Below are 26436 nucleotides of genomic sequence, written 5' to 3'. Positions count from 1 at the left end.
GTTAATTTTTCAGATCCATTGTTGATTTGACCTAATCAATGTATTCCAATCCTCCGGTGTTATGGTTTTTTTATATATACTCGTGATACATTTGAGATTAACGTTCGTAATTCCAAATTAGTTACTTTATAGAAAAGTTACTATTTAAAAGTAGCTAATATCCATATTTCTAACCAAAACATTACTCTTTTAAGAATCGTATTTGCCTTGGATGTCTTGTATCAAGTAGATTAAATAAACCCTCATGAATTCAGGATCGATTATGGAACTGACTACCAAGATCGTGTATTTCTATGGTCATATTCGAACTGTTGAATAAACAAGCTTTGTACGAACATGAAGGTCCTGATTAGTATAGAAAATATTGATATATACAAAACCCGCCTAACCTTGGTCGACACTCTTCGGAAGGTATCAAATTAGTCCCATGGGCCTCAAAACAGTTTCCCCGTTGATACAGCACAGCACACCTTCACATTTTAAGTATCCAAGCGAGCAACTTGCCTTTGTCGCATTCCAACCACAGCAGCTGCCGGATCGTCTTGATTAACGTCTGTGCCATTAGCAGTAGAATCTTGGTTCTCAAGGGTAGGATGGAAATCAGATTGTTGATTTTCCTTCTTCTCGCCGAAATTATGAAGTCTACGACCAATCAAATATCGGTCATCACGTATAGAATTGTGGAGATTGGTGAACCAGACATGAAAGCGTTTGGCGCAGAAATATAGCAAACTGAGGGTGAGACAACCCAACCAGGCGAATCGATAGACAGCAGAGTTCACTATTAATGGGTACCCGAGTATCGGAAAGACCCCTCTTGCTAAAACGTAGGGAACACATAGGGCCGTAAGCAGCTTCAAAATGATTGGGAAGACTATCTCGCGCATCACCCAAAGACCTTGGAGCCTCGAGAAACCGTCGTCTCTAACCCTTTCAAATTTAACACGCCAGCTCTCGTCCATTAGTGGCATCATATTATCCAGCATAACCTGTTAAAATGAAAATACAAGTCGAACCTACATTGAACCGTCTACAGTCCCTTATACACTCGAAAGACTTGGATGAAACACGATTGAAATTTGTGGAGAAGTGGTAACTAATTGTGTTGCAGTAAACTAGGAAATTTTCCTGAGAAGATGTAGACAAAGAAGTCTACTGCTTACCAGTCTAGTCCAGATCTTCAAAAAGATTAATCCTAGAGCCCAATCCTGGTACAAAAGAAAAACGGGACTTTCATCCACAGGCACCCGCATAGGCACGATCACGAGAAGTTCAAAGAGCAGTCCAATCAACACAGGAATGATAAAAATCTGGAATATTGAGGTGATACACAAGTTAGCAGAACAAATCCATATGACACTATTTAATCACAGCCCGACACATTCTTACCCATATCGACAATAGAAACGAGCTCTTGAGAATAATGCCACACCATTTTGTAATCTGTTTGAGCAAAACTCGAGTTCTTCTGGTTCTTACGAGCTCAATAAAATACCTTGTTCCAGCCAAAGCCGTCCAAATAACATAGCTTCCAATCAAAAAAGCATATAAATCTAATGAAAGAAGAGAGCAATTTTAGCTTATCCTAATATCAAAGGAATAAAAGGGGGATCATTAATTGGTTCATCCAATAAAATACCATTGCATTTAATTCCATGAGTAATTGGGAGAAGTGGGATGGCATTGAAGAGTAGTCGTCCAATTGAAATGGGTACAATAATCAACGCAGAGTTGAAGACTAGCAGGGTCATCCAAGCCACCACCAACAGCAACACGATACGAAGAACAAAAGCCCACCTTCTGAAGATTAAAGTAGATGGTATAAAGGAATAAATCCAAAGACGACAATTATTTTAAAATGAGAAATTTAAAAACATGCACAGAATGTCGATACAATCATAAGCTCACAAAAGGCATGGGTAAGATTTGGCTAACTAAAAAATAATAAAATTTCAAAAAACTGATGATAACATATTAGGATTCACCAAATTCATCAATCAGTAAACTTGACAGCTAATTGCAACCTATAAAGTTAAAAAGATAGTCGGTGCAGAAATTAATACTTGCAATTCCAAGGGTTTCACCAGAAGCATCTGGGTACTACAATACCTTACCAAACTCGAGATATTGATGTGACCCAAATGCATAATTAAAAGAAACCCTTAAACAATCAGACAGTGCCGTAACAAGCTCAACCAGGCAAAAATTATCAAAAAACTGAAAGCTTGATATTAATTAGCCAGCAATCCACTTCATAGAAAGAACATAAAATGCTTATGAAAATGCAGGCAGCTTCATAGAATAACAGATGAATCACACAAGCTGCTAAATAAAAAATCTCATCCAAAACTCAAACTATAGATTAATTTCTTTCATGAAGCCTAGCAGTAAATCTCCTTTTTGGCTTACTTTCAACACCATACTTAAAACAGTCACCTTATCTAAAACCTCAAACATGGAAAATTTTGAGACCTTCAATATTTAGTTATTTACTGATGAATAGAAACGACGAGACGTTTTTTAAACAATTTTATGGTGCCATTTTCCACGAATAGTCGTGAATTTAAAATCACCCCAAGGCTGAAAAATATTTTCTTTTCTCCAAAATTAGTCTGCCATTAATTTTCCTATAAAGTCACTCAAGATATCAATATAAATATAATCTCGGCTCAATTTCTATTGGTCACTCCTCCAAAACCATGCTCAAAAATGTATGTCAAAGTGAAAATTTGACAAGTGCAAAAATAGGACTTATTAAATTAACTGTTTGAATCATGAGCAAAATTAAGGCAGCCAGACCCTTTCTCGCGCTTAATGGAAAGATGATAGAATACCATCAAACTTACTCTGGGTCAGTTGTTTCATCAACTTCATACTCTCCAACATTAGTATTTGTCGAAACACGTCTGGGTCTATTTACAAGTCCAAGGGCCAGAGCTCGATCCTGCAAAGCAGCATGGGCTTGTCCTCTATCCTGCAGACCCAGATCCCCATTCCCGTTTTCTTGTCCACCATTATCCTCTGGCTTTGGTAGTAGAAAATCTGTTAGACCAAGTGCCCAACCAACAGCAGTAAACCAATACCGGAGAATGGATTTCAGAGTATGTCTTAGTTTAAAATGTTGGACAGCGAAAGGAATGCATATTTGAAAGAGAAGCATGTCTGCAGGAATTTCAGTAAATGGATCGGATACCCTGCAAATAACAAGAGTCGTCTTACGAATTGAATGGCGATGGTCCATTAACAGGACTATGCAAGACCAAATTAACAATAACATTTTCAAGCGGGAAAAGCAATCTTACGAAATATCAAGAGGGAAAATGGAAGGAGCCATCCTCATTGCAAGCTTAACTGGCAAAAACACAAGCATCACTATCAAACTCCCATAGACGACGACAGACAACAGAACCCTACGAGCATGTTTGTGGACAGGATCATCAATCAGATCACGAAAAGGGTTGTAATTCGGATCAGCTGGATCCCGGAGAAAATAGAGCACACCATTACGCAATACCTACACGGACATATAAAACGATTCAGGAAATGTAAAATAATGTCTTAGTTTATACACCATACAATCGGATATTATTAATTTGGAACAATAAGTACCCCTCGAAGAAGGCTGACGAAGATGCTTATTTGCAGCATGTAAACAATTCCTACAACCCAATGAACCAAGGCACTTGCCAATGGTGAGACTGAGAAGAACTCAACCCTCTGTGATATTGTCTTCCCGAACATCCTAATAGTGCAAAGATCAAGCCACCAACCGCACATGAGAGGAAAAACCCCAAGTTCAATAACCAAGAGGAACGCAACCTTAATCATAGTCATTAAATGTCTCATGGCTGCCACAAACTGCCTGAAGAGAGATGGAATAGTTTCTGCGATGGACGTAAAACCGTAGAACCTCCCCATGGTCAACGGCTCCCCTCTGGAATACCGAAGTAAGGAAATAATCCCGACGTAGAAGATAATAAATGCAAATATAAACATGTATCCAACAGCAAGGGTTGTGACATCAGAAAGGCGTGACGCCCCTGTAGGCTGAACTTTCAAAAGGTCCGCTGCCATGGCAGAGCTAACGTTGACCTCAGTTTGTCCTGTTGCATTTACTTTCAGAGCATCGACAACCTGACCAAGTAAACTATTTTCATTGCTATCAGATGTCAAATTCACAGAAGCAGTCAATGCATTCTTCAGTGTAACATTGGCCAATGAAAGCGCTGACTCAGTAAGAGGCACGACTGCGGATAGCAAAGGACTGGCAGCATAAGATAAAAACCATGACATATAGAAGAGTATAAGTCGTCCTAATGAAAAGGGGACGAAGATCACAACACCAAGGAATATCATGTTGCTGGCAAGAACCTGAGGAAAAAGAGAACGAAATTGAATGAACTACCATACAGCATCTTAGACACACAAAAAAACTTTGACTGAAATGGTGAAGACAGCTTCAACTAAAACAGGGAGACGAATTAGCTGGTCAAATTAACAAGACACAGAAATTTCAAATGCCAACTGATTCCGAAAGAAACACAGATATGGGATTTAAAAATTATATTCAATTCTGTAAGAAACTTAAAACTCTCCTACATGCATACATACAGAAGCTAACGGAAGCCCATGAAATCTAAAATGCAATAGCTCGTGGAAAAGAAAAAATTTAGAGAGCTAATCTTAATCATAATATTTGAAAGAAACACAATCCAATCACGATTTTCACAGAGAAATTAAGATTCAAGGACCACTCACAGTGAATGCATTTTCCACCAGATGAAATACAGGTCCCTGCATGCCAACCAGCTCATCAAAAGGTACATCCTCTGCACCATCGGCATCATCCAGACCATCAAACATCTGCTCAACATGGGCCTCAAGGCGAGCTGCCTGCATCTCCCACCTAGCTGCAACATTTTCTGCATTTCTTCGGATCATCTGACCGGCCCCACCAATTCCCTGCGCTCCACCATCCTCACCATTCCCGTCTGCTGCAACATTTCTATTGGCTTGAGCAGCTTGTCTTCTTGCACCTCGAACTCCATTTCGATCTCCTTCATCTTCTCTATCAGCATCATGTCCCCCAAGTTCGCGTAAATGTCTGAAGTAATCTCTCAGTGAAGTTGCTCCAAGGAAAATGAACACAATGCTTGCCGAGAGCAGAAATCCATGCAAACAGTCTGTAAGAATGACTGTTGTACCTAAATGACTCAAAAATAGACTTTGAGCTTCGCCAAAACTTCTAACAAAGGCCAATCGCCATATCCAAAAGGTGATAAATGGAATTATGAGAAGCCAGACACAAAGCACAAAGCTGAGGCGTAGAAAGAATTGTAGAACATGGTAAGCTTTCATGGTAATCCCAGCAATGAATTCCAGAAATGGAAGCCTCGTTGGAGCATTTTCCGCATAAACAGGAGAAAATGAAAATGGATGTTTGCAGACCTACATTGAATGAAATCAGCAAGTGAGGCTTAGAACCTCCTGGAATTAAGAAGTAAGCACCAAGTACAGAAACAGTCTTTTATTTAAATTTCTTCCACAGACAGGATTAAAGTGACAGATTCATGAGAAGTCTTAGATAGCCCTCCACCATAACTTTTTGTTGTTTATTAAAGATGCCAGATTCATGAGAAGTCTTATTAAATAATCGCTGGAGAAACTTGAATGACTCACAAATTCAGGTTCCGAGTGCCTCCCTAACAACAGTTGTAAACATTTTTAGTCAAACATATACCAAAAATTGAGCGAGAACAATCAGACAATCGAATTCCTGCATCTTTTTTTCTATCCATAGGTTGGCTACGTGCAGATGTGGAAATTCCGCCAAGATCCCTTCATTAGTCGGGGCAAGAATCCACACGAATCAGATTTTTTGAGGAAAGTATCGTGAGAGAATTTGATTTGGTGGATATTTTCCTGTCTCGTCTTACTTTTATTTCCAAACTAACTAAACCAAAACAACTAATTACCTGCACCCTAATCGGCAAATAAGTTCCCGAAACATCTTGAATCACCAAAAAAATAATCAATCGGTCCGTTTTAAAAAAAATAAAATCATGTCAACAGAAACCACAGCAACCAAACTAATAACACAATTGAACATTCGTAAGTAATAACCACAACAATCAAATACATACTACGAACCTCACATTGGCGAGCGTTACTGTGATTAAGCCACTGAAGAAGACATTCCTGGTGCACAAACTTGATGCTGCCGCTACATGCGCAGGGGTACTGCAGCGGATTATCAATCTCACCGGGATTCCGGCAGATCCGGCAAACATCCTCCTCCTCCTCTTCATCCAACAAATCGTACTTGCTTCCGCCGTTAATATCAATATTTTTCATGCTGTTACTGCTGCCATAGCTGCTCGCACCTGGCGAAGAATCCACCGACGACGGCTCCGCCACCGCGTGAGAGGAGGAGGACGACGACGACATACCCTCCGACGATTTAGAAGAGGACGACATCCCCGCCGACGCCGCCTCCGTTGCCGATCCGATCTCCATCCAGCCGGCGAAGGAAACAGGTGAAGCCTTAGGGTATGAGTTGGGGAATGAAGGTGGGGTTAAGATTCGGTGTTAATTTAATCTTAGAGGAGGCTATTTATCACTAGAGAATCACTGAGATGACGGTTTTGTCCCTCACTTCGAGGTTATTTTGGTCAGTATACTAAATAAAGGATTGATGAGACCGGTGTGTGCGTCTAGAAGCCGTCTACACGGTTTTTTTACTTATATATTTAATTTTTTTGTTGTTTATTTTTATATTTTTCCAATAATTCTTATGTCATCTCCAATCACAAAATCTATTTTAATACAAATTTTACACTAAAATAGTGTGATTTTTACACCAAATACAACATTCATCTCCAACCCATTTACTTCAAATCATACACCAAAAAAATATTCTCGAAATATTCCTTTTATTTTACATATATTAATTATTATATTTTATTTAATATATTTTTAATTATGAATATGTATCCCAATTATGTGTTTCAAGTTGCATTTGTATTTCGATTATCCTTTTGAATTTAGTTATGAATTGTATTGTTATATTAATTTTTTATATTTGTATTAAATTATATTGATTAAAAATCATAAAAAAAATTAGTTTTTAAATATTATAATTAAAGTAAATAAATAAATATTTTAAAAATGAACAATTATTATTTTATAATTTTTATGATTAAATAACTAATTATTCAAGTAATAAAATCAATATTATATTATTATTTATATAATATTTATAATTTTAAATATAAATATTTATAATAAATATAAATAAAAAAATCAAAAAAAATAGAAAACCCGTGCGCCAAATTTGGCGCAAGAGGAAGGGGCGGCGCTATTTTGGTTAAATAGCGCAGCCCCCGTTAGAGCAATCAAAGTTGGTGCAGCTTTTTTGGTGCAGCTTTGGAAATGGTCTTATATATCATATTTAAACTCAAAATCAATGAGATATTATTCGTATTTATTGATATAAATAAATTAAAAAATATGTCAAATAATTTTGTTTTAAAACATAAAAGCTATATATTATATTAGACGGCCACTTAGGAAGACTTTGAGCTGCCTAGGTGACATTTGTTTAGACAATCGATTTTTTTAACAACGTCAAGAGACAATGTCTTACTAAAAATCGAGATAGTGGACGACCATCTAGACAGTCTTAAATGACGCATTTTAGAACACAAATTTTGAGATACGTGTATTGTTCCGTGGGATGGCAAAGCATTGGCCTGGAAATTTAATGTGATGTTTCAATGGAAATATATTTTCCAGTGGCGGTTTCCATGATTTATTTCTAGAAAAGGAATCATGAAATATAATTATATTATATACATCACAAAAAAATCTTATGAAATTATATCACGAGTTAATTTTGTTTAACAAATTTCATTTCTGACTTGATCAATGAAAAATTATTATTTTTTATGAAAAAATATTACTTTTTTACTTTATATATGAATCAGATCGACTCATTTCAAGTAAGAAAATCAATAAAATTATCTCACAAAAGACCTACAACTCTCCCAATATCAACACATCATCTCCTAATTAATTAATAAATATGTAATGAGTATGTCTCTTGTGAGACGGTCTCACGGATCTTTATCTGTGAGATGAGTCAATCCTACCGATATTTACAATAAAAAGTAATAATCTTAGCGTAAAAAATAATATTTTTTTATGTACGACCCAAATAAGATATCTGTCTCACAAAATACGACCTGTGAGACCGTCTCACACAAGTTTTTGTCGTATGTAATTTATTTAATATTTTAAGAAAAAATATTATTTTTACTTTTGATATGAATCATCAATCTCACATATAAAAATCAATGAAATTGTCTCACAAAAAACTTACAACTCTCCCAATACACTTAGTTTTATTTGGAAAAGTACACGTTCCTTCGTTTTAGTAATAATTCAACACCACAATTGCTAATATTTCTATGAATTTTTATTTTAAGATTATTTTGAAATGTAAGAATAATAAATACAAAAAGTAAAACACAAAAACTATAATTTTACGAATCAATTTTATGATACAGATCTTTAACTCATAAAAAAAATTATTTTTATGTTTAAAATATTAATTTTCATAGTAGATATGCTTTAGATCGACATTTATTATGGATATAGACAGTGAGACAGTTTCACAAGAAAACAACTCATAGTAAAACCATCGAAACACCATATAGATTTTATACCAATTTACCTGAGTTTTCTTACCTCTACTTTTTTTTTTCCTTCATATTTTAAGACAATTATATGTGATTAAGTCTTATGTGATACAGTCAAATATTTAAATTCGTGAGAGGAGTCAACCCGGTTCATATTTGAAATGAAAAATAGTCATTTTGACATAAAAAAAGTAATATTTTTCATGTATCGGATCGCATAATTGATACGTTTCACAAAATTGTTTCATGAGACGGTCACATAGGAGTTTTTGTGATTATATTTTACATTTTTTTTAGTATGATATTTCACCCGTTAATCTATGTGTATCAAAACAAAATTGCTTAATTTTTAGTATTGATTTAACTATTAATAAATTTGAAGTCACAAGCAAACATCGTACATAATTTGAGACGGTTAAGTATGATTACGAATAAATTATGATTATATAATCCTTTTGTTGCATTAATTTTTAATTATTAATAATTGGTAATTTTTAGATATTTTTTTAAATCATATTTTTAATGTTTTAATTTTTATTCTACTGAGCGTGTTTTTTTATAATAATTTTTTATAGAATACATTTATTTTATAAATAATGGTTATTATTTTTCACATATATGTCAATTAATATATTTTTATTTTTATTTTGATATTTAAATATCTTAAAACATTTGTTTTGCTCCTTAACGGAATTTTGTGGCTTCTTTGAATAGACAACGTAAAACATTTATATTATTGTTAATTATTTAAAAACTCCCATATTTATTACTAATAATAATAACAATTAATGAATGTCCTAAGCTATAAGGTCGAGTTTACTTCATAAAAATATGCGAACATAATATTCGATCAAACCCAAACTATTAAAAGGAGAAGAAGAACTTGAAGAGATAAGTTATTTATTATTATTATTAAAATTGTATTAAAATTCAACACAATTTCAATTCTCTCCTTTTATTCTACTCACCCCTTTATAGTTTTACATTACATTTTATGTAATATATAATATGGACTAAAAGTTTCGCTTGTTCTTCATTATATCAAATTTTGTCGGTCTTTCTAATTTTTGTTGAGACGCAGAATCCAATGATCATATAACATACGTATTATTATAAGAGTATGTCTTTTGTGAGACGGTCTCACAAATATTTATCTTTGAGACGGATCAATCTTACCGATATTCACAATAAAAAGTAATACTCTTAGCATAAAAAATAATATTTTTTCATGGATGACCCAAATAAGATATTCGACCCACGAAATTGATCCTTGAGACCGTCTCATAAGATTTTTTGTGTTATTATAAATATCAAAATAGAATAAACCCGTCGTATAAAATAGGTGGGTTGAAGAAAATTTCTCAATATGTCAAAATGATGGACCGTCTAAGTGCTTAGTTGCATCAATTGCTGCTCTTGCAACTGAAGTGAATTTCCCCCGTTTCTCAAGTGAGCTGTTTTTTGGGTTCAATATTGGGCTTTCCACCTTCAGTATTAAGTCGGGACAGACATTTTTTTTTTATTCCATCAATTGGACCAATGATTATTTAAATAACGTTATCCATCACATTTAATACCGATTTGCTTCAATTTTAATAACCAAAATATTATAAGATATGACTGGGCCAAGAAAATAATGATTTGGGTGCAAACATATTATTTTTTGGTCGGTTTTTAATCTTTGATTTTGCTAAATGAATTGATACCGTAGTGATGGAGCGAGGGGTGCACACTAGTCGAGTTGAATTTGAGTATCATATTACTCGAGCTTAATCAGAGTGAAGAATCGAAGTATTCGAGCTCGATCAAATAAATTTTGATTCGAAGTTTGATCGAGCTGCTCGTAAGCTACTCACAAGTATCTTAATTCGCACTCGGACATCATGTAATAAACAATATTTGGTTAAACGTGATAGCTGTATGGAAGTAACTAATACATAAGTCATGGAAACTACATAAACAGCATATAGAACCAGACACCAAATTTCAATAAGGATATCATTTATGGTGTTTAAAGTGTTGAATACGGCCCAATATTATATCCGTACCCGATGTTATTTGGGTTGGTGTTGGGTTTTTTTCATCTCATCCGACATGTCGGACATCCGAGTATAATTATTCACATATAATTTCATATAAATAAAATCGATCCAACATTAAATAGATATTATTTATTTATCAAGAAAAAGAATGTTGTGTGGCTAAGTGGAGGAAAGAGAGATAAATTGATATCAATCGATCGATAATTTTACCTTTCTTTGTTTGTTACAATTAGGTATCAAACTCAAGACATCGTTCCAAACTTAGAAACTTGATATCAATCCATCGATAATTCATCACAATTTCATAACATTCTCATTTAATCTAGCTGGACTCAACTATATTCCAATAAAACACCAAAGTGATATTCCATCATATAAATTATGATAGAAAGTCAAAAGATATCTATTTGATGAAAAAAGTAAATAAAAACAAAACGAAAAGATTACTAGATTGATTCCTTTTGGTACCATTGGAGAGGAAAAACTTTAGCCCAAATGCAATTAATTAAGGCATCAAAGTAGGCCAATGTGTTGCTTTGAAATATAATAATTAAAAAGGAAATATTGAAAAACCATTATGCTTCAAACCTTGGGCCAAATTCTATTATACACAATGCGAATAATTTGTATCATTGATTTTTTTTTTTTTAAATTTATATTGACAAATTTTAGACTATACAACTAGAATAATTGCAAGAGAGGTTATAAATTTTTCAATAAATATAATTATGTTGATATATGAAAAGTATGATACATTTTAAAATAAATAATTTCGAGTTTCAGATGTTATTTTTTGTGAAAATTAGATTTTATTTAGTGAAATGTTTAGAATTCGATTATTTTATTAGCATGATAAATAATAGTAATAAAAAAGTAATATTTACTATTTGTACCATAGTTCTTTTCCTAAAATAATAGATAAATTGCTGGAAAAATATTAAATGGATCATATCTTCCACAACTACTCGAAATTCTTTTTTTTTTCCTTCAAGTCGACAAGCATAATTAATGCTCTAGATGTCTTTGTTCCTCAAGCGTGTTATCGATTGATACTAAATATTAAATAAAATAAAAAATTCAAATCTGTTGTGAAAAAGTAAAAATTTACGATAAAATGTAAAAATCTCAAACTCTTAAAATTATCACACTACACACTTTATAATATTTTTCTCTCAACTCAATTGTGATTTTCTTCACAAATGAGAGATCTATTTATAGAAATTTTTTACAAATAATCCAAAAATAAAATACATCATCACCTACATCATCACACACTAATTTTCAATATTCAACACCTAATTTTACCTAATTTTCAACATTCAACATTCACATTTTCAACACAAATATTTAACACATTTTTAAATAATTTTTCAACACTCCCCCTTGTGATGATGATCATAATGATTGTATACATTACGTGTTTTTATACTGCCTCGTTAAAAACCTTACTAGGAAAAACCCATTGGGATAAAAACCATAGTAAGGGAAAAAGAGTGCAGTCACGTAAACTCCCCCTCATGTTGACACGAACAATTCTTCACAAATTTCGTAGATTGCGCATCCCAATATTATATATGTGCTTTCTGAATATTGTCGTAGGAAGTGCCTTTGTGAAGAGATCTGATGAGTTTTCACTTGATTGAATGTGACGAACATCAATACATTTATTCTTCTCAAGCTCCTTGGTGAATGCGAAGAACTTAGGAGGAATATGTTTAGTTCTGTCGCTTTTTATGTATCCTTCTTTCATTTGAGCAACACATGCAGCATTATCTTCATATAGTATCACAGGCTTCTCGTCGAATGATAATCCGCATGAGATTTGGATATGTTGAGTCATTGATTTTAACCACACACATTCACGGCTTGCTTCATGTAGTGCAATAATCTCGGCATGATTTGATGAAGTTGTTACAAGTGTTTGTTTCTGTGAACGCCAAGAAATTGCAGTGCCTCCACGAGTAAATACATATCCAGTTTGAGAACGTGCTTTGTGTGGATCAGATAAGTATCCAGCATCGGCATAACCAATTATACTTGGATTAGCATCTTTTGAATACAAAAGTCCCAAGTCTGTCGTTCCTCGTAGATAACGGAATATATGTTTAATTCCGTTCCAATGTCTCTTTGTTGGATATGTGCTAAATCTTGCCAATAAATTTACGGCAAAAGATATATCAGGCCTTGTACAATTTGTAAGATACATAAGGGCACCGATAGCACTTAGATATGGTACTTCTGGACCAAGAATATCTTCATCATCTTCACATGGACGGAATGGATCCTTTTCTATGTTTAATGATCTAACAACCATTGGAGTACTTAAAGGATTTGATTTGTCCATATTAAAACGTTTAAGGATCTTTTCTGTATAATTTGTCTGGTGAACAAATATTCCACATTCTTTTTGTTCAATTTGTAAACCCAGACAATACTTGGTTTTTCCAAGATCCTTCATTTCAAATTCTTCTTTCAAGTATGACACAACTTCTTGAATTTCCTTATTTGTTCCAATGATGTTTAAATCATCAACATATACAGCAATAATTACGCATCCGGATGTTGTTTTCTTAATGAAAACACAAGGGCATATTGAATTATTTACATATCCCTTTTTCATCAAGTGATCACTTAGCCTATTATACCACATTCTGCCGGATTGCTTCAACCCATATAATGATCTTAGTAATTTCACAGAATAACATTCTCTGGGTTTTGAACTTTGTGCTTCAGGCATCTTAAATCCTTCAGGGATTTTCATATATATATTACTATCAAGTGATCCATATAAGTAGGCTGTAACAACATCCATAAGACGCATTTCTAAATTTTCAGATACTGCCAAGCTAATCAAATACCGAAACGTAATTGCATCCATCACAGGAGAATACGTTTCTTCATAATCAATTCCAGGCCTTTGAGAAAAACCTTGTGCAACAAGTCGAGCTTTATATCTTACTATTTCATTTTTCTCATTTCGCTTTCGAATAAAAACCCATTTGTATCCAACAGGTTTTACACCTTCAGGTGTAAGGACTATAGGTCCAAAAACATTACGTTTATTTAGCGAATCCAATTCAACCTGGATGGCATCTTTCCATTTTATCCAATCCTGCCGATTTTTACATTCACCAAAAGATTTTGGTTCATGATCTTCATTATCATTTATGATGTCGATTGCCACATTATAAGAAAATATATCATCAATTTCTTCTATATCTTTTCGGTTCCATATTTTTCCAGTATTAATATAATTGATAGAGATTTCATGATTCTCGTCAGTTTGTGGTTCTGACAAAACATTTTCATCATCATGTGTTTCTTCAGGAACATCATTCTCTATTTTGTGATCATTATGTGTTTCTTCAGGAACATCATTCTCTATTTTGTGATCATTGTGTTTCTCTATGAATTTTCTTTTTCGAGGATTTTTATCCTTGGAACCAACTGGCCTTCCACGCTTCAGGCGTTTAATGACATCATGACTATCTTCAATTTGTTTCTTCGGAATTTCAATTCGAGCAGGGGCATTTGCAGCATGTATATATGATTTAGTTACCCCTTTTGTGTCTGCAAATGCATCTGGTATTTGATTTGCTATTCTTTGCAAGTGCACAATTTGCTGTACATCTTTTTCACATTGTTTTGTTCTTGGATCCAGATGTAACAATGATGATACATACCATGTAATTTCTTTTTCGGTATGTTTCTGTTCTCCCCCTAACATTGGGAAGATTTCCTCATTAAAATGACAATCAGCAAAACGTGCTGTGAACACGTCGCCTGTCTGTGGTTCAAGATATCGAATGATCGATGGACTATCATAACCAATATAAATTCCAATCTTTCTTTGAGGTCCCATTTTCTTTCGTTGAGGTGGTGCAATAGGCACATACACCATACATCCAAAAATTCTCAGATGAGAAATGTCTGGTTCTTTACCAAATGCAAGCTGCAATGGGGAGTATTTATGATATGCACTTGGTCTGATGCGAATTAATGAAGCAGCATGTAAAATTGCATGTCCCCATATAGAAATAGGGAGCTTTGTTTTCATAATCATTGGTCTAGCAATCATTTGCAGACGTTTAATCAATGATTCAGCCAATCCATTTTGAGTATGTACATGAGCAACAGGATGCTCAACAATGATTCCCATAGACATACAATAATCATTGAAAGTCTGGGAAGTAAATTCACCAGCATTATCAAGTCTAATTTTCTTGATTGTATAATCGGGAAATTGATTCCTCAATTTTATTATTTGAGCAAGTAATCTTGCAAATGCAACATTTCGAGTTGACAATAAACATACATGTGACCATCTGCTGGAGGCATCAATCAATACCATAAAGTATCTGAATGGTCCACATGGTGGATGGATTGGTCCACAAATATCACCCTGAATACGTTCAAGAAACATTGGTGATTCAGTTTGGATTTTGGCTGGTGATGGTCTTATAATAAGTTTTCCAAGAGAACATGCTTTACATTGAAACTTATTATTCTGAAAGATCTTCTGGTCTTTCAATGGATGACCATGTGTATTTTCTATAATTCTTCGCATCATTGTTGAACCAGGATGTCCTAATCGATCATGCCAATTGGTTAATATTGAAGAATTATCAATTACCATGTTTGATTCAATGGGACGTATATGTGTATAATGCAATCCAGTAGGGAGCATTGGTAGTTTTTCAATCACATATTTCTTTCCTGATTTATATGTGGTAAGACACATATATTTCTCATTCCCTTCATTCATTGTTTGAGTATCATACCCATGGGAATATATATCATTAAAACTCAACAAATTTCTTTTCGATTGTGGTGAATATAAAGCATCATTGATCAAAAATTTTGTACCATTAGGTAACAAAAATTGTGCTTTACCACATCCTTTAATCAAGTCTACAGGACCTGATATTGTATTCACCGTTGTTTTTGTTGGTTTTAGTTCCAAGAAATATCTTTTATCTCGGAGGATAGTGTGCGTTGTACCACTATCGGGTATGCAAACTTCAGCTTTGCTCATAGCATTTTCCATATTTGAACTTCAAAAAATATGCAATGAAAAAAAATTAATGACAATACATATTTAAATATAACACATATCATAATTGTACAATAAAACATTATCATATAAATACATGAAAAATAAATTATTGTACATTTATATTCTACCACTATATTGTTCATTTTCAGAGAAATCATTGAGAAAATCTGCAGCATCAATATTGTTCATTTCTATCCCACCAACATATTGATCATTTCCAGAGAAATCATTCATAAAATCAGCAGCATCAAAATGAGTTGAATCACTCAAACGGTCACTTCGCTCAGTGAAGTTGGTCTCCTTTTCTTTCCCCTTTATCGATTCTTTATAAAGTTTGCAAAGATGCTCAGGGGCTCGACAAATACGAGACCAATGTCCTGGAGTACCGCATCTGAAACAAGAACTTTCAAATCTTTTCGAGTGATTTTCATTAACACTCATGTTTTCTTGATGCCTTTTCTGTGGATGGTTTGGGACGTTATTTTGAGATGAGTTATAGAAATAACTATCTCGATTATTTTCAAAACCACGGCCGCGTCCACGACCACGACCACTTCCTCGTCCACGTCCACGTCCACGACCTCGACCTCGACCTCGACCTCGACCAAAACCTTGTCTTTGAATTTGATTTTGGTTTCCAGGTTTAAATTCATTTTTACTTACAGCATTTACTTCTGGAAATGCTGTTGATCCAGTGGGTCGGGACTGATGATTTCTCATTAATAGCTCGTTGTTCTTTTCCGCCACAAGAAGACAGGCGATGAGTTCAGAATATCTCGCAAATCCACGCACTCTATATTGTTGCTGTAGTGTTATATTTGATGCGTGAAACGTGGAAAATGTTTTTTCAAGCATTTCCGATTCTGTAACCTCATGTCCACAAAATTTTAACTGCGAGATTATTCTATACATCGCTGAATTGTAATCACTGACTTTTTTAAAGTCTTGGAATCTTAACATATTCCATTCATCACGGGCGGTCGGAAGTATAACTTCCCTTATATGTTCAAATCTCTCTTTTAATCCTTTCCACAGAGCCATGGGATCTTTTTCGATGAGATATTCACATTTTAAACCTTCATCAAGGTGTCGTCGTAAAAATATTATAGCTTTTGCTTTTTCTTGTGATGAAGATATACCATTTTCTTTAATGGTCTCGCTTAGACCCAATGACTCAAGATGCATTTCTACATCAAGAGTCCATGGCATATAGTTTTTCCCAGTAATATCAAGAGCGATGAATTCGAGCTTTGCCAAGTTTGCCATGGTGGTACTAAAAATTACGATGCATTTTATTAGTTAATGAATATTGCAATACAAAGTAATGGATAAACAACAAGTACAAGTATTCGTAAAAATAAAGAAAACACACGAGGAGGATATTCTCCGATAAATACAAGACTGGTGAGTATGATAACCAAAATAATTAAAAATAACCTCGTGAAAGCCATCTTCTTTTTTTCTTCGAAAATTTGATGAAGAATAATTTTTAGAGAAGAAGAGAAAGTTGGAGTGATTGAATGTATTTGTGAGATTGTATTTATAGAGCAAAAACTAGCCGTTTTGTTACCGTTTATTACCGTTGGTGTATAAGAAAATAAATGTATGTATTTGTATAATTTTATGGTAATAATATGGTGTATATAATATTAGTCATATTTAAATAATTATGTATATCATATCACATTATTATAATTAGGTGTCATAAGTTATTTTGTTTAAAAAACCTTATAGGCTTTTATACTTGTCGTATCCCTTACCGGGAGTGTGGGATGTCGTCTTAACATCCTCCCAGGATTTATAACAAGTTTTTGAAAAAATTATTTTTATTATTTCTAACAATAACATTATATTATATATTAAATATATAAACAATAAATAAATAACAGTAAAATAAATATTATTACTTTTGTTACCTTTTTCTTCTGTTCGGAGCTTGGATAAATATGGAAGACTTTTAGAGCTTCGTGCTGATAACGTGTTGTGAAAAAGTAAAAATTTACGGTAAAAAGTAAAAATCTCAAACTCTTAAAATTATCACACTACACACTTTATAATATTTTTCTCTCAACTCAATTGTGATTTTCTTCACAAATGAGAGATCTATTTATAGAAATTTTTTACAAATAATCCAAAAATAAAATACATCATTACCTACATCATCACACACTAATTTTCAATATTCAACACCTAATTTTACCTAATTTTCAACACAAATATTTAACCCATTTTTAAATAATTTTTCAACAAAATCAAATAAAAAAGCAAACATTAGTCGGATTCGTGGATTCGTTTCTTGATGGTTTCAGTTTCTATTTGTTGTAATTATAAAAATATCTTATAAATTAATCAAAATAATTTTAATTATTTAATAATTATGTTGCACGATTAAATTTTTGATAATTTGGAAAAAAAATATAAGGTTGTTCGAACTAAAGCTGACTGACTCTTTATAAGAATCCAACCAAATTGAATTATCAAAGGTGGCTGATCTTTCAGGACGACTGATATTATTTCCAGACTAGATCAGTCAAGCACATCAAACCTCATTGGATTGATAACAAATCATAATTAGAGTCGTTTATAATTACTCCTCAATTTATCGTAACATTTTTCAGTCAGAATATAAAAACATTCTTCAGTCAGACTTAGAAAATCTGATGACTATTATCTGTAAATAAAACTTTTTTGGAACCGTTAAGTGTCAGAATTCATGCATATTACATGCATGTACTATTTCTAGAAAGAACGATAAAGATGCCATTTTTTGTTATCAATAAGTTTGATTCAAAAAGAGTTGTTCAGATTTGAACATTATAATTTTTCTATAAATAAAAAGACAAGTATGTGAACTTACCAAACTTTACAATTATACTCTCAAGAAATTATTTTGTATTACTACACATCAAGAGCAACTGAATCACACACTTAAATTTTTATTCTTTCATTGTGATGATCAAATTGTGTTAGTTATAATTGTTTCAAAACTACTTGCAAACTGATAAAAAAAGTTTTTATGATCAGATTGTTAAGTTGAGTGATAGTTAGAAATTTCAGTAAGTAGAGATAAGCTTTACTGAAGTGAGTTTTTGCAATTCTTAGAAATTTACAGTAAGTAGAGATAAGCTTTACTGTTCAAAATAGTTCAACAAGTCTCTTTCCACGCATTAACACTTTGTTGGCTTATTGAGCTAAACTAACTAAGATAATATTCGAGAATTGCTAACCTAACTGAATTTTCTAAGATTTTTTATTAAATTGCTTATTATTTATTAAAATAAGAAATAAATAAGGGTTCAAAATTTAATTTATACAAATCAATCAATTTAAATTAAATCACATAATTTAAATTTATATATAAAATGACGATACATGGACAATTTAAGCTATGTCTGAAAATCTCCCGGTAATCTATATATATATATATATAAAATCTCCCGGTAATCTATATATATATATATATATATATATATGTAACATCAAATTAATTTTGCATGTCATTTCACATACATCCACTCAACTAGTCCCCGTCAATCAACATTTAAATTAAATAATTATATCATTACCCATTAATTTTTAATTACAACTACTCATTTTGTTTCATGCCCACTTCTGCTGCTAGCCTTTCAATTTTTAACACGATCCATCTTAGACATAAGAAATTAACATATATAGTGAAAAAAAATATTCATTAATAAAATAATTCAAAAATTGTTAAATATATTCCTCACAAAATAATTTTAAATATATAATAAAAGGAAAGTCATTTTGGCAAAACCATTTTATATATGATTCATTTAAATAATTTGTGGGGTTTTTTCAAAATCCAAAAGTGTAACATAAACTTTTTCAAGAAATGATAAGAATCGAATAAAAAAATGTAATGATTATATCGAGGATGTAAGAAGAAAAAATAATTCTAAAAATGATGTTTAACATAACAAAAACTTTCGAGTGTCTCGTAAAAATTAAATAAAACGGTAAATTTCCCTTCTTAAATTATAAACATATATCTTTTTACTGCTGTCATGTAAATGATTTCACATTTTCACTGTTGAGTTAACCCCAAAATTCACCCACTGCAATTCTTGTCGGTGGAACTTGAAATAAAAGCTGTACTTCTTACCTCATTACAAATGAATATAAACTCCAATTACAAACTTTAAGCTACCAAATATATTCAAGAATTGAAGTCTACAACCAGGTTGTGTGTTGTTTCTGGAAACAGATAAAAAAATAATAATTTCTGCCATTTTCATTACTGGAAATCAAGAAGGTATAATGGACCAGAAAACTTGGTTATGGAGGAAAAGATCTTCAGAGAAGACAATACTTGCAAATGGGGAGGAGGTAATATAATTATTATATGTTCTAAATTTATTTTTGGAAATTTATAAGCTTATAAATTAAAATGACAAGATCAATGTGATATTTTTGTCTATAATGGAATTTATAGGTGCAATCATATCCAAGTGATGTTGAGAAATCTTTGATTGAAAGATTGGCTTTTGTGCTAGAAGAATCTTCTGCTAAAGATGATATTGTGCAGGAGCAGAGAAAAATTGCAGGAGATGCTGTGCAAGGTCACATTTGCTCATAAAATACACAATTATTTTAACATATAGCATTTTCTTATTTTCAAACTTCTTTAATTATATTTATAAATTTAAAATTCATGCGAAATCAAACTACTGACGAAAATATGATTTTTTTATTCTATTTAAAGTGTTCTAAAATTTTACAAAAGTGAAGGATCCTGAACTAATGGCATGGTGAGTAAATCTCATCTGATTGGGTAATTTATCTAGTTTAGATAGATCTTCCCACGACATGTATGAAAAAAAATACGAAAAAGATGATATTTAATGCCCACACAAAGTGTGCGTCACAATTACTAGTTCAAGGTAAAAATGTTTTAGCAACATGTGAATGATGACTTGGAAATTTAATGAACAAAATGTATTGGTTGAAATATCATATGATATTTGAATAGTTTTCAAATGAAATAATCAGATTTGGCTTTTTTGTTTGTTTGTTGTATGTTTGAGGCTCATCTAGTTTTTCTTTGGATCAAATTCAGACAAGCTGAAAGCAGAGGAAGAATTGATGCGTCTAAGACAAGAACTAGATGAAACTAAGCAAGAAAAAGTGCTTGCAGATGAAAGATTATCCCAATCAAACTCTGCGTTGAAAGTTAGTATGGATCAACTGAGCCGAATTCAAGAACACCACGATAAAAGCACCCGGGATGCTGTCATGAAAACGACCCTCGAATTCAAGAACTCACAAAAAAAGCTCGAGGAGAAGTTGGTGGAAACGAGAAAAAGGCTTGCAGATTCGGCGGTCGAGAGTTCTTATCTTAGCAAGGCCTTATCAGTAAAAGAGAAGCTGATTGAAGATCTGAACAATTACAAGTGTCAAACAGAAGCAGAGTTAAAAGCTCTGTTGGCAAGATTGGACTCTGTTGAGAAAGAAAATGTGTTTCTGAGATACGAGTTTCGGGTTCTTGAGAAGGAACTCGAAATTCGAAATGAAGATTTGGAATATGGCCGACTTTCTGCTGAGGCTTCACAGAAGCAAAACTTGGATAATGTGAAGAAAATGAAGAAGTTGGAAGCTGAATGCCAGAGGTTACGTGCTTTGACACGTAAAAGTCTCCCGAGTCCAGATTTCTTGGTGAATGTAAAGAGTGGTGTTGAAATAGTGGGAAGAAATCAGATTGATGTAAGGAGGAAGAAAGGTACAACCACTTGTGGTTTGGTCCCTGAAGACGCAAGTAAAAAGGTCTCCTTTTTACTTGATCAAGTGAAAGATTTGGAGAAAGAAAACAAGATTCTTAAAGAGTGTGTGGCTAAGAAAGATGAGGAAATCATATATCTGCTAAAAATGAAGAATTCAAGTGAGGCTAGTTCTTGGGATTCTTCTGCACTTGAATGCAGAAGGATTGGAGCTTCTTCTGATATGAGATTAATGGACGATTTTGTCGAGATGGAGAAACTAGCAATAGTTTCCGTTGACACCCCATATACCAGATCGTATTCTGCTTCTGAAAAGAGCCACTCGTTATCAGATTCCTCGAAGGAGAGAGATGGAAATCGTCTGATTTCCACGAACATGGAACTTGTTCCAATGGAACAACCCAAGTTTCCAGAAGATCGGTCTTCAAGAAAACCAAGGGATTGGCTTCTAGATGTGACTGATGTGGTTTTGAAGGAAAGTGAGTTTTCAAAAAGAAGCATCGACGAACTTCTTGAAGACATCAGGCTTGTTTTGAACAGTGCGATGCGTCCTGAGACATCTCAGATACGTCCCATCAGTGGTTACCTTACATGGAAATCTTCAACATCAACTTCCCCTGGCACGACTTTTGAAGAATCGAGCAACGAAATTTATGGATCTGAAATGAAAAAATCAACAGTTAGGGATGAATTCAAGAAGCACTTAGGTGGGGATGGGCCTGGAACTGCATTTAATCTTGAATCTGTGCAGAATCTCATGCTTGAAATGGAGAAGATTCATTCAAGTTTTCAAACACAAATTACAGGACTGAAGAATGAGTTAAACTCCATAAAATCTTCAGAGAAAGATTTCGAGGCCACCAAACAGAAGAACGAGGCATTGCTGCATAAACTTCAGCAATCACAGCAAAGAGTTACAAATCTGCAAGATGAGATGGAACTTTTGAAAGAATCGAAGAAACTCTTGGATGATCAAGTCCAGGATCTTGAAACCCGACTTTCGGTTACCAAAGCTAAGCTCAATGAAATTGTGCAGAAGCTATCTACTGCTGAAGTAGTGTTGGATAATAAAACCCAATGTTGTGAAGAATTGGAAGGCATGATCCTTGAACTTCAACTACAGCTACAACTTAAAAGGTACCTTTAGTTTTTTTATTTCAACATTTTGAAGAATCGATCCAAAAAATTGACTCCCCCAACATTTGATGAATAGCAATACCACCTACCAGCATTCAGTGGACAAAGAGAATCCAAAAGAGCTTCTCCACACAGTAAGCTTTCATTCTTTATACACGTGTAACTTGAGTGATCGTGTTTTTCATTTGACCATTCATGGGTAAAATGAAGTTTTGTGGTGGTGTTCTTTTATTGAAACTGCATACTTGCTGTATACATGATTCTATGTTATAAAGACTGAACTAGACGGCGGCTGATTACCATCATCTCATATAAATATACATGATATACAATATATTACAATTCGGACATAAATAGCTTACTAGGTACGTCTCACCCATTATAGCGAAAAAATACGAACTTTTATGCACGATTTCTCTAAAAATTCAAAATTCGTCCCCCAAATACATTAAATCGTTCTTTTTTTGCCCCAGCTCAATTTCCTACCTTCTCGTGTATCGTATGGGCATCCTCACATTACTAACAAAATGACTGTTGAAATTGGCAGGGAATGGAGATAACAAGAGCATCAGAAAAGTTGGCAGAATGTGAAGAAACCATACTCAAGCTGGGAAAGCATCTTAAAGCACTAGGTTCAGCCAAAGAAATGGCAGTAGTAGACAAGGTTCTATCCATCACAGACAGGAGCATTAACAAGTTTAAGCTACGTCCATCTCTACGCGATCAGATGTTACTCGAAGATCGTGCCAAATTGCAGCCCTTAGAGTCCCCTGAGACCAAAGAAGTCATAAGCATGACTAAATCAGGTGTCCAATCTGTCCTTTCAGATAAAGCACATACGGGGTCTAAGCACAAAACTAGAAGTTCAAATGAAGGGGCATTGGTGATTTTTCCGAGCAGGAGGAAGGGAGGGCGATTTGGTTTTCTTAGAAAGCTTATGCTTAGAAAGAAGAATTCCAGCCACAGGAACACAACATTCTACTTTGGATAATAGATGGCACGCAGTTGTTACAGCAAAGATCTATGTTCTTAACAATAAAGATCTGTGATTGTTGTGTGTATTTTGTATAAAAACTTTGTTAAGGTTTCTGTTTTGCCTTTAGTTTTAACGGGTGCTTCGTTTTCTTCTATTGATGGCTGCGTTGTTGAAGAGGGATTTCGATAAACCAAGTATGCACAACAATGTTATGTGTTCGTATGTATGTACATATGTGTTGCTGTGTTCTCATTCATAAATTTAGTTTAAAAAAATGTGCTAAATCAGCATAATTCGAATCCCAGCGAAAATCTTAAATGTGTATCAGTACAATTCGAATTTTGCAGATCCTTACGTTATTATGAACACTTTCCTCAAGGCTTTACTGTCGACACACAGTGCTGCTTTCGTTTCGATTGTTACATCTTCAGCTCTGATGATAATTTGTTTTAACGCTGGAAGTCTAGAATTGGCTTTTTGGCTGTGTACATGGCCAGTAAAACAGGGGGATACACAAGATATGATCTATCAATTCTCTTAGTGGTTGAACATCCGTCTAAAATCACACGCGAGAATAGTGGCTAGTTTGTGTGGTGGGGAGACACACGGAGCTGGCTTAAGTAACACCGGAAGAAGATTGACCAGGTTTGCTTTGATATTTGGCTCCAAGGGAACTCACGTATCATCAATTTATTTGAACCGATCGTGATTTCAAGAGTTTTACATGTTAATAGTTTTTTTTGAAAATCGAGCCACTTCAAATCAAGCAAAGATCGAGCCCGAATCCCGAATGATATACCACCGCCACATTTCGAACATATTTTCTGCTCAAAATACTTTTCATGTGGTCCAAGATTAATGAAATTCGTAAGCATTCATGATACTGCTAAATAACAAGGTATGATATCAAACCCCCATCTCATGCACTCGCAAACCCATTGCTCAACATATCAAGCAAGAATTGGACTTCAATTTTCCTAAACAAATAGTCTACATCATGGTAATAACTCAAAAACTCTGCTAAATGATTACATTAATGCACTACACATAATCAATAGAAGCCACAAAGAACCACAGACTCAGGCGAGAAGTTGATTAAAAAATACTGACCCTTGTTACTAATAGGAACACTCAGCTAAAGTAAATGTAGATGCACATAAATGCATGAAACAGAAACCACATAGAACCAAACGGACTCAGCTGAGAAATTGATTCAAATATACCGCCCCATGGTGCTAATCTACAATCTTAGCTAATCAACCCGTAAATTCACAGAAATGTAAGTATGCAATGATAACCATCAAGAACCACAAAGTCCCATAAGAGAAACAGATTCAAACATACAAATACGTGCACCAACAAAATTAATGTGATCCCAAATCATAGATTCTATAATGTGTCTTCTTGAAAATCCCTGCATCACTGGTCCACTTTGCGCTACTTTGCAATTGTTATCTATCTGCCAAAGCATTCTAGTAATAGGACAAAAAAAATCATGCTTGCATCAAATACCCAAGCCATAGCAACAGATCATGCCAACACACGATTGAACAACAGCAAATGAACTGCCACAAATTGTACATGGAATGATTATCATGCTAGTTATACTTAGAGATATAAAAAGTATCAGCTAAAAGCTGTCAAAAAACTTTCATAAGATCCTTCAGAAGAAAAGGAAACCACAAGAATACCGAAAACATAGCCAGACAGTTATCTTAATTTAATCCCAAAAAATCACAGTACTGATAATCATGGTACGCAGAAGATCAACGGTATGACTTCTGGAACCTCGAACGAGCACCGCGCCCACCGAACTTCTTCGGCTCGCATCGCCTGGGATCAGCCACGAGCAAAGTCCTGTCGTACCTCACAAGAATATCCTTTATCTCCTTCTTCGACTGCTCGTCGACGTACTTCTGGTAAAATGCGACGAGTGCTTTCGCGATGGACTGACGTATGGCGTAAATCTGAGAGGTGTGACCTCCTCCTTTGACGCGGATGCGCATGTCAACTCCTGCAAAACGTTGGCGTCCAACGAGGAGGATAGGCTCGAACGCCTTGTATCGGAGGATTTCCGGTTGCACGAGTTCGATCGGTACACCGTTGATCTTGATCAAGCCGCGACCGCGCTTGCAGTGGGTGACGGCTACCGCCGTTTTCTTACGGCCGAAGCATTGGACGGATTCAGTTGGCGCCGCCATGGTTTTTTCTTTAGTTAATCTCTGTCTACGGCACCCTAGCAGCCAACAGTGAGAAGCTTTGAATATGATGTGGGTAAGTCGGAGTGACAATTAGGGTTTAAGCGAAACAATGTTAAATTTCTTTGACTGATACTATTGGGCCTTCCTTATCCGTCGTTTTTTTTTTTTTTTTTCAATCTCTGGGTACTTTTATAGTACCACATTTCCACATGAAGTGTACCACAATTTGTATGACATAGTACCACAATTTTGTGGGTAGGGAGTGAACCCAAAGAAATGTTTTGATTGGGGATTTTTCACCAATTTTTCTTTTTTTTACCAAATTCATTTGTTTTATATATAATAATAATTAAATAAAAATATAGATTTAGATTAGTAAACTTATCAAAAGAATGGGTGTCGAACTTTAAAATTATCAGAGTATATCTCTTGTGAGACGGTCTCACGGATTTTTATCTGTGAGACGGGTCAACCCTGCTGATATTCACAATAAAAAGTAATATTCTTAGCATAAAAAATAATATTTTTTAATGAATGACCCAAATAAGATATTCGTCTCACAAAATACGACCCGTGAGACCGTTTCA

At 34.0% G+C, this 26436-nt stretch overlaps 3 protein-coding genes across 4 annotated transcripts; 1 reads left to right on the top strand and 2 right to left on the bottom strand.

Annotated features, from left to right (window-relative positions):
• Positions 1 to 258: 258 nt before the first annotated feature.
• On the bottom strand, positions 259 to 6581 carry LOC140956590 (probable E3 ubiquitin ligase SUD1). Of its 2 annotated transcripts, XM_073413397.1 has the most exons (10): positions 6151 to 6581; positions 4759 to 5448; positions 3610 to 4371; positions 3303 to 3514; positions 2847 to 3194; positions 1640 to 1800; positions 1390 to 1553; positions 1164 to 1310; positions 459 to 989; positions 259 to 389 (listed from the first exon to the last, which is right to left on the bottom strand). In XM_073413397.1, the coding sequence occupies exons 1-9, from the start codon at positions 6514 to 6516 to the stop codon at positions 480 to 482; spliced, it is 3360 nt and encodes a 1119-aa protein (XP_073269498.1). In that variant the 5' UTR covers positions 6517 to 6581; the 3' UTR covers positions 259 to 389; positions 459 to 479. The 2 variants fall into 2 exon arrangements, with proteins under 2 accessions (XP_073269498.1, XP_073269497.1); XM_073413396.1 differs by having other exon boundaries at positions 259 to 989.
• A 13347-nt stretch (positions 6582 to 19928) lies between these two features.
• Positions 19929 to 23875, top strand: LOC140956772 (filament-like plant protein 7). The gene is made up of 5 exons (XM_073413636.1): positions 19929 to 20147; positions 20254 to 20380; positions 20878 to 22672; positions 22749 to 22806; positions 23220 to 23875. Exons 1-5 carry the CDS (start codon positions 20079 to 20081, stop codon positions 23661 to 23663), a joined length of 2493 nt encoding a protein of 830 aa, XP_073269737.1. The 5' UTR covers positions 19929 to 20078; the 3' UTR covers positions 23664 to 23875.
• Positions 23876 to 25265: 1390 nt separating this feature from the next.
• LOC140956773 (small ribosomal subunit protein uS9-like) lies at positions 25266 to 25943 on the bottom strand. Its single transcript, XM_073413637.1, has one exon. It carries the CDS (start codon positions 25847 to 25849, stop codon positions 25415 to 25417), a length of 435 nt encoding a protein of 144 aa, XP_073269738.1. The 5' UTR covers positions 25850 to 25943; the 3' UTR covers positions 25266 to 25414.
• Between the last annotated feature and the right edge of the window lie 493 nt (positions 25944 to 26436).

Source organism: Primulina huaijiensis, chromosome 14 (genome assembly GCF_012295235.1).
Source record: "Primulina huaijiensis isolate GDHJ02 chromosome 14, ASM1229523v2, whole genome shotgun sequence".
Classification (NCBI taxonomy): domain Eukaryota; kingdom Viridiplantae; phylum Streptophyta; class Magnoliopsida; order Lamiales; family Gesneriaceae; genus Primulina; species Primulina huaijiensis.
This window is presented reverse-complemented; position numbering and strand designations above follow the sequence as displayed.

Coding starts and splice junctions, on each gene's coding strand:
- LOC140956590 (XM_073413396.1), bottom strand. CDS start 6,516: ATGGAGATCGGATCGGCAACGGAGGCGGCGTCGGCGGGGATGTCGTCC. Junction 3,195..3,302: donor ATTTTCCCTCTTGATATTTC/GTAAGATTGCTT, acceptor TGTTATTTGCAG/GGTATCCGATCCATTTACTG. Junction 990..1,163: donor TGAAGATCTGGACTAGACTG/GTAAGCAGTAGA, acceptor TCATTTTAACAG/GTTATGCTGGATAATATGAT.
- LOC140956772 (XM_073413636.1), top strand. CDS start 20,079: ATGGACCAGAAAACTTGGTTATGGAGGAAAAGATCTTCAGAGAAGACA. Junction 20,148..20,253: donor TACTTGCAAATGGGGAGGAG/GTAATATAATTA, acceptor TGGAATTTATAG/GTGCAATCATATCCAAGTGA. Junction 20,381..20,877: donor TGCAGGAGATGCTGTGCAAG/GTCACATTTGCT, acceptor GATCAAATTCAG/ACAAGCTGAAAGCAGAGGAA.
- LOC140956773 (XM_073413637.1), bottom strand. CDS start 25,849: ATGGCGGCGCCAACTGAATCCGTCCAATGCTTCGGCCGTAAGAAAACG.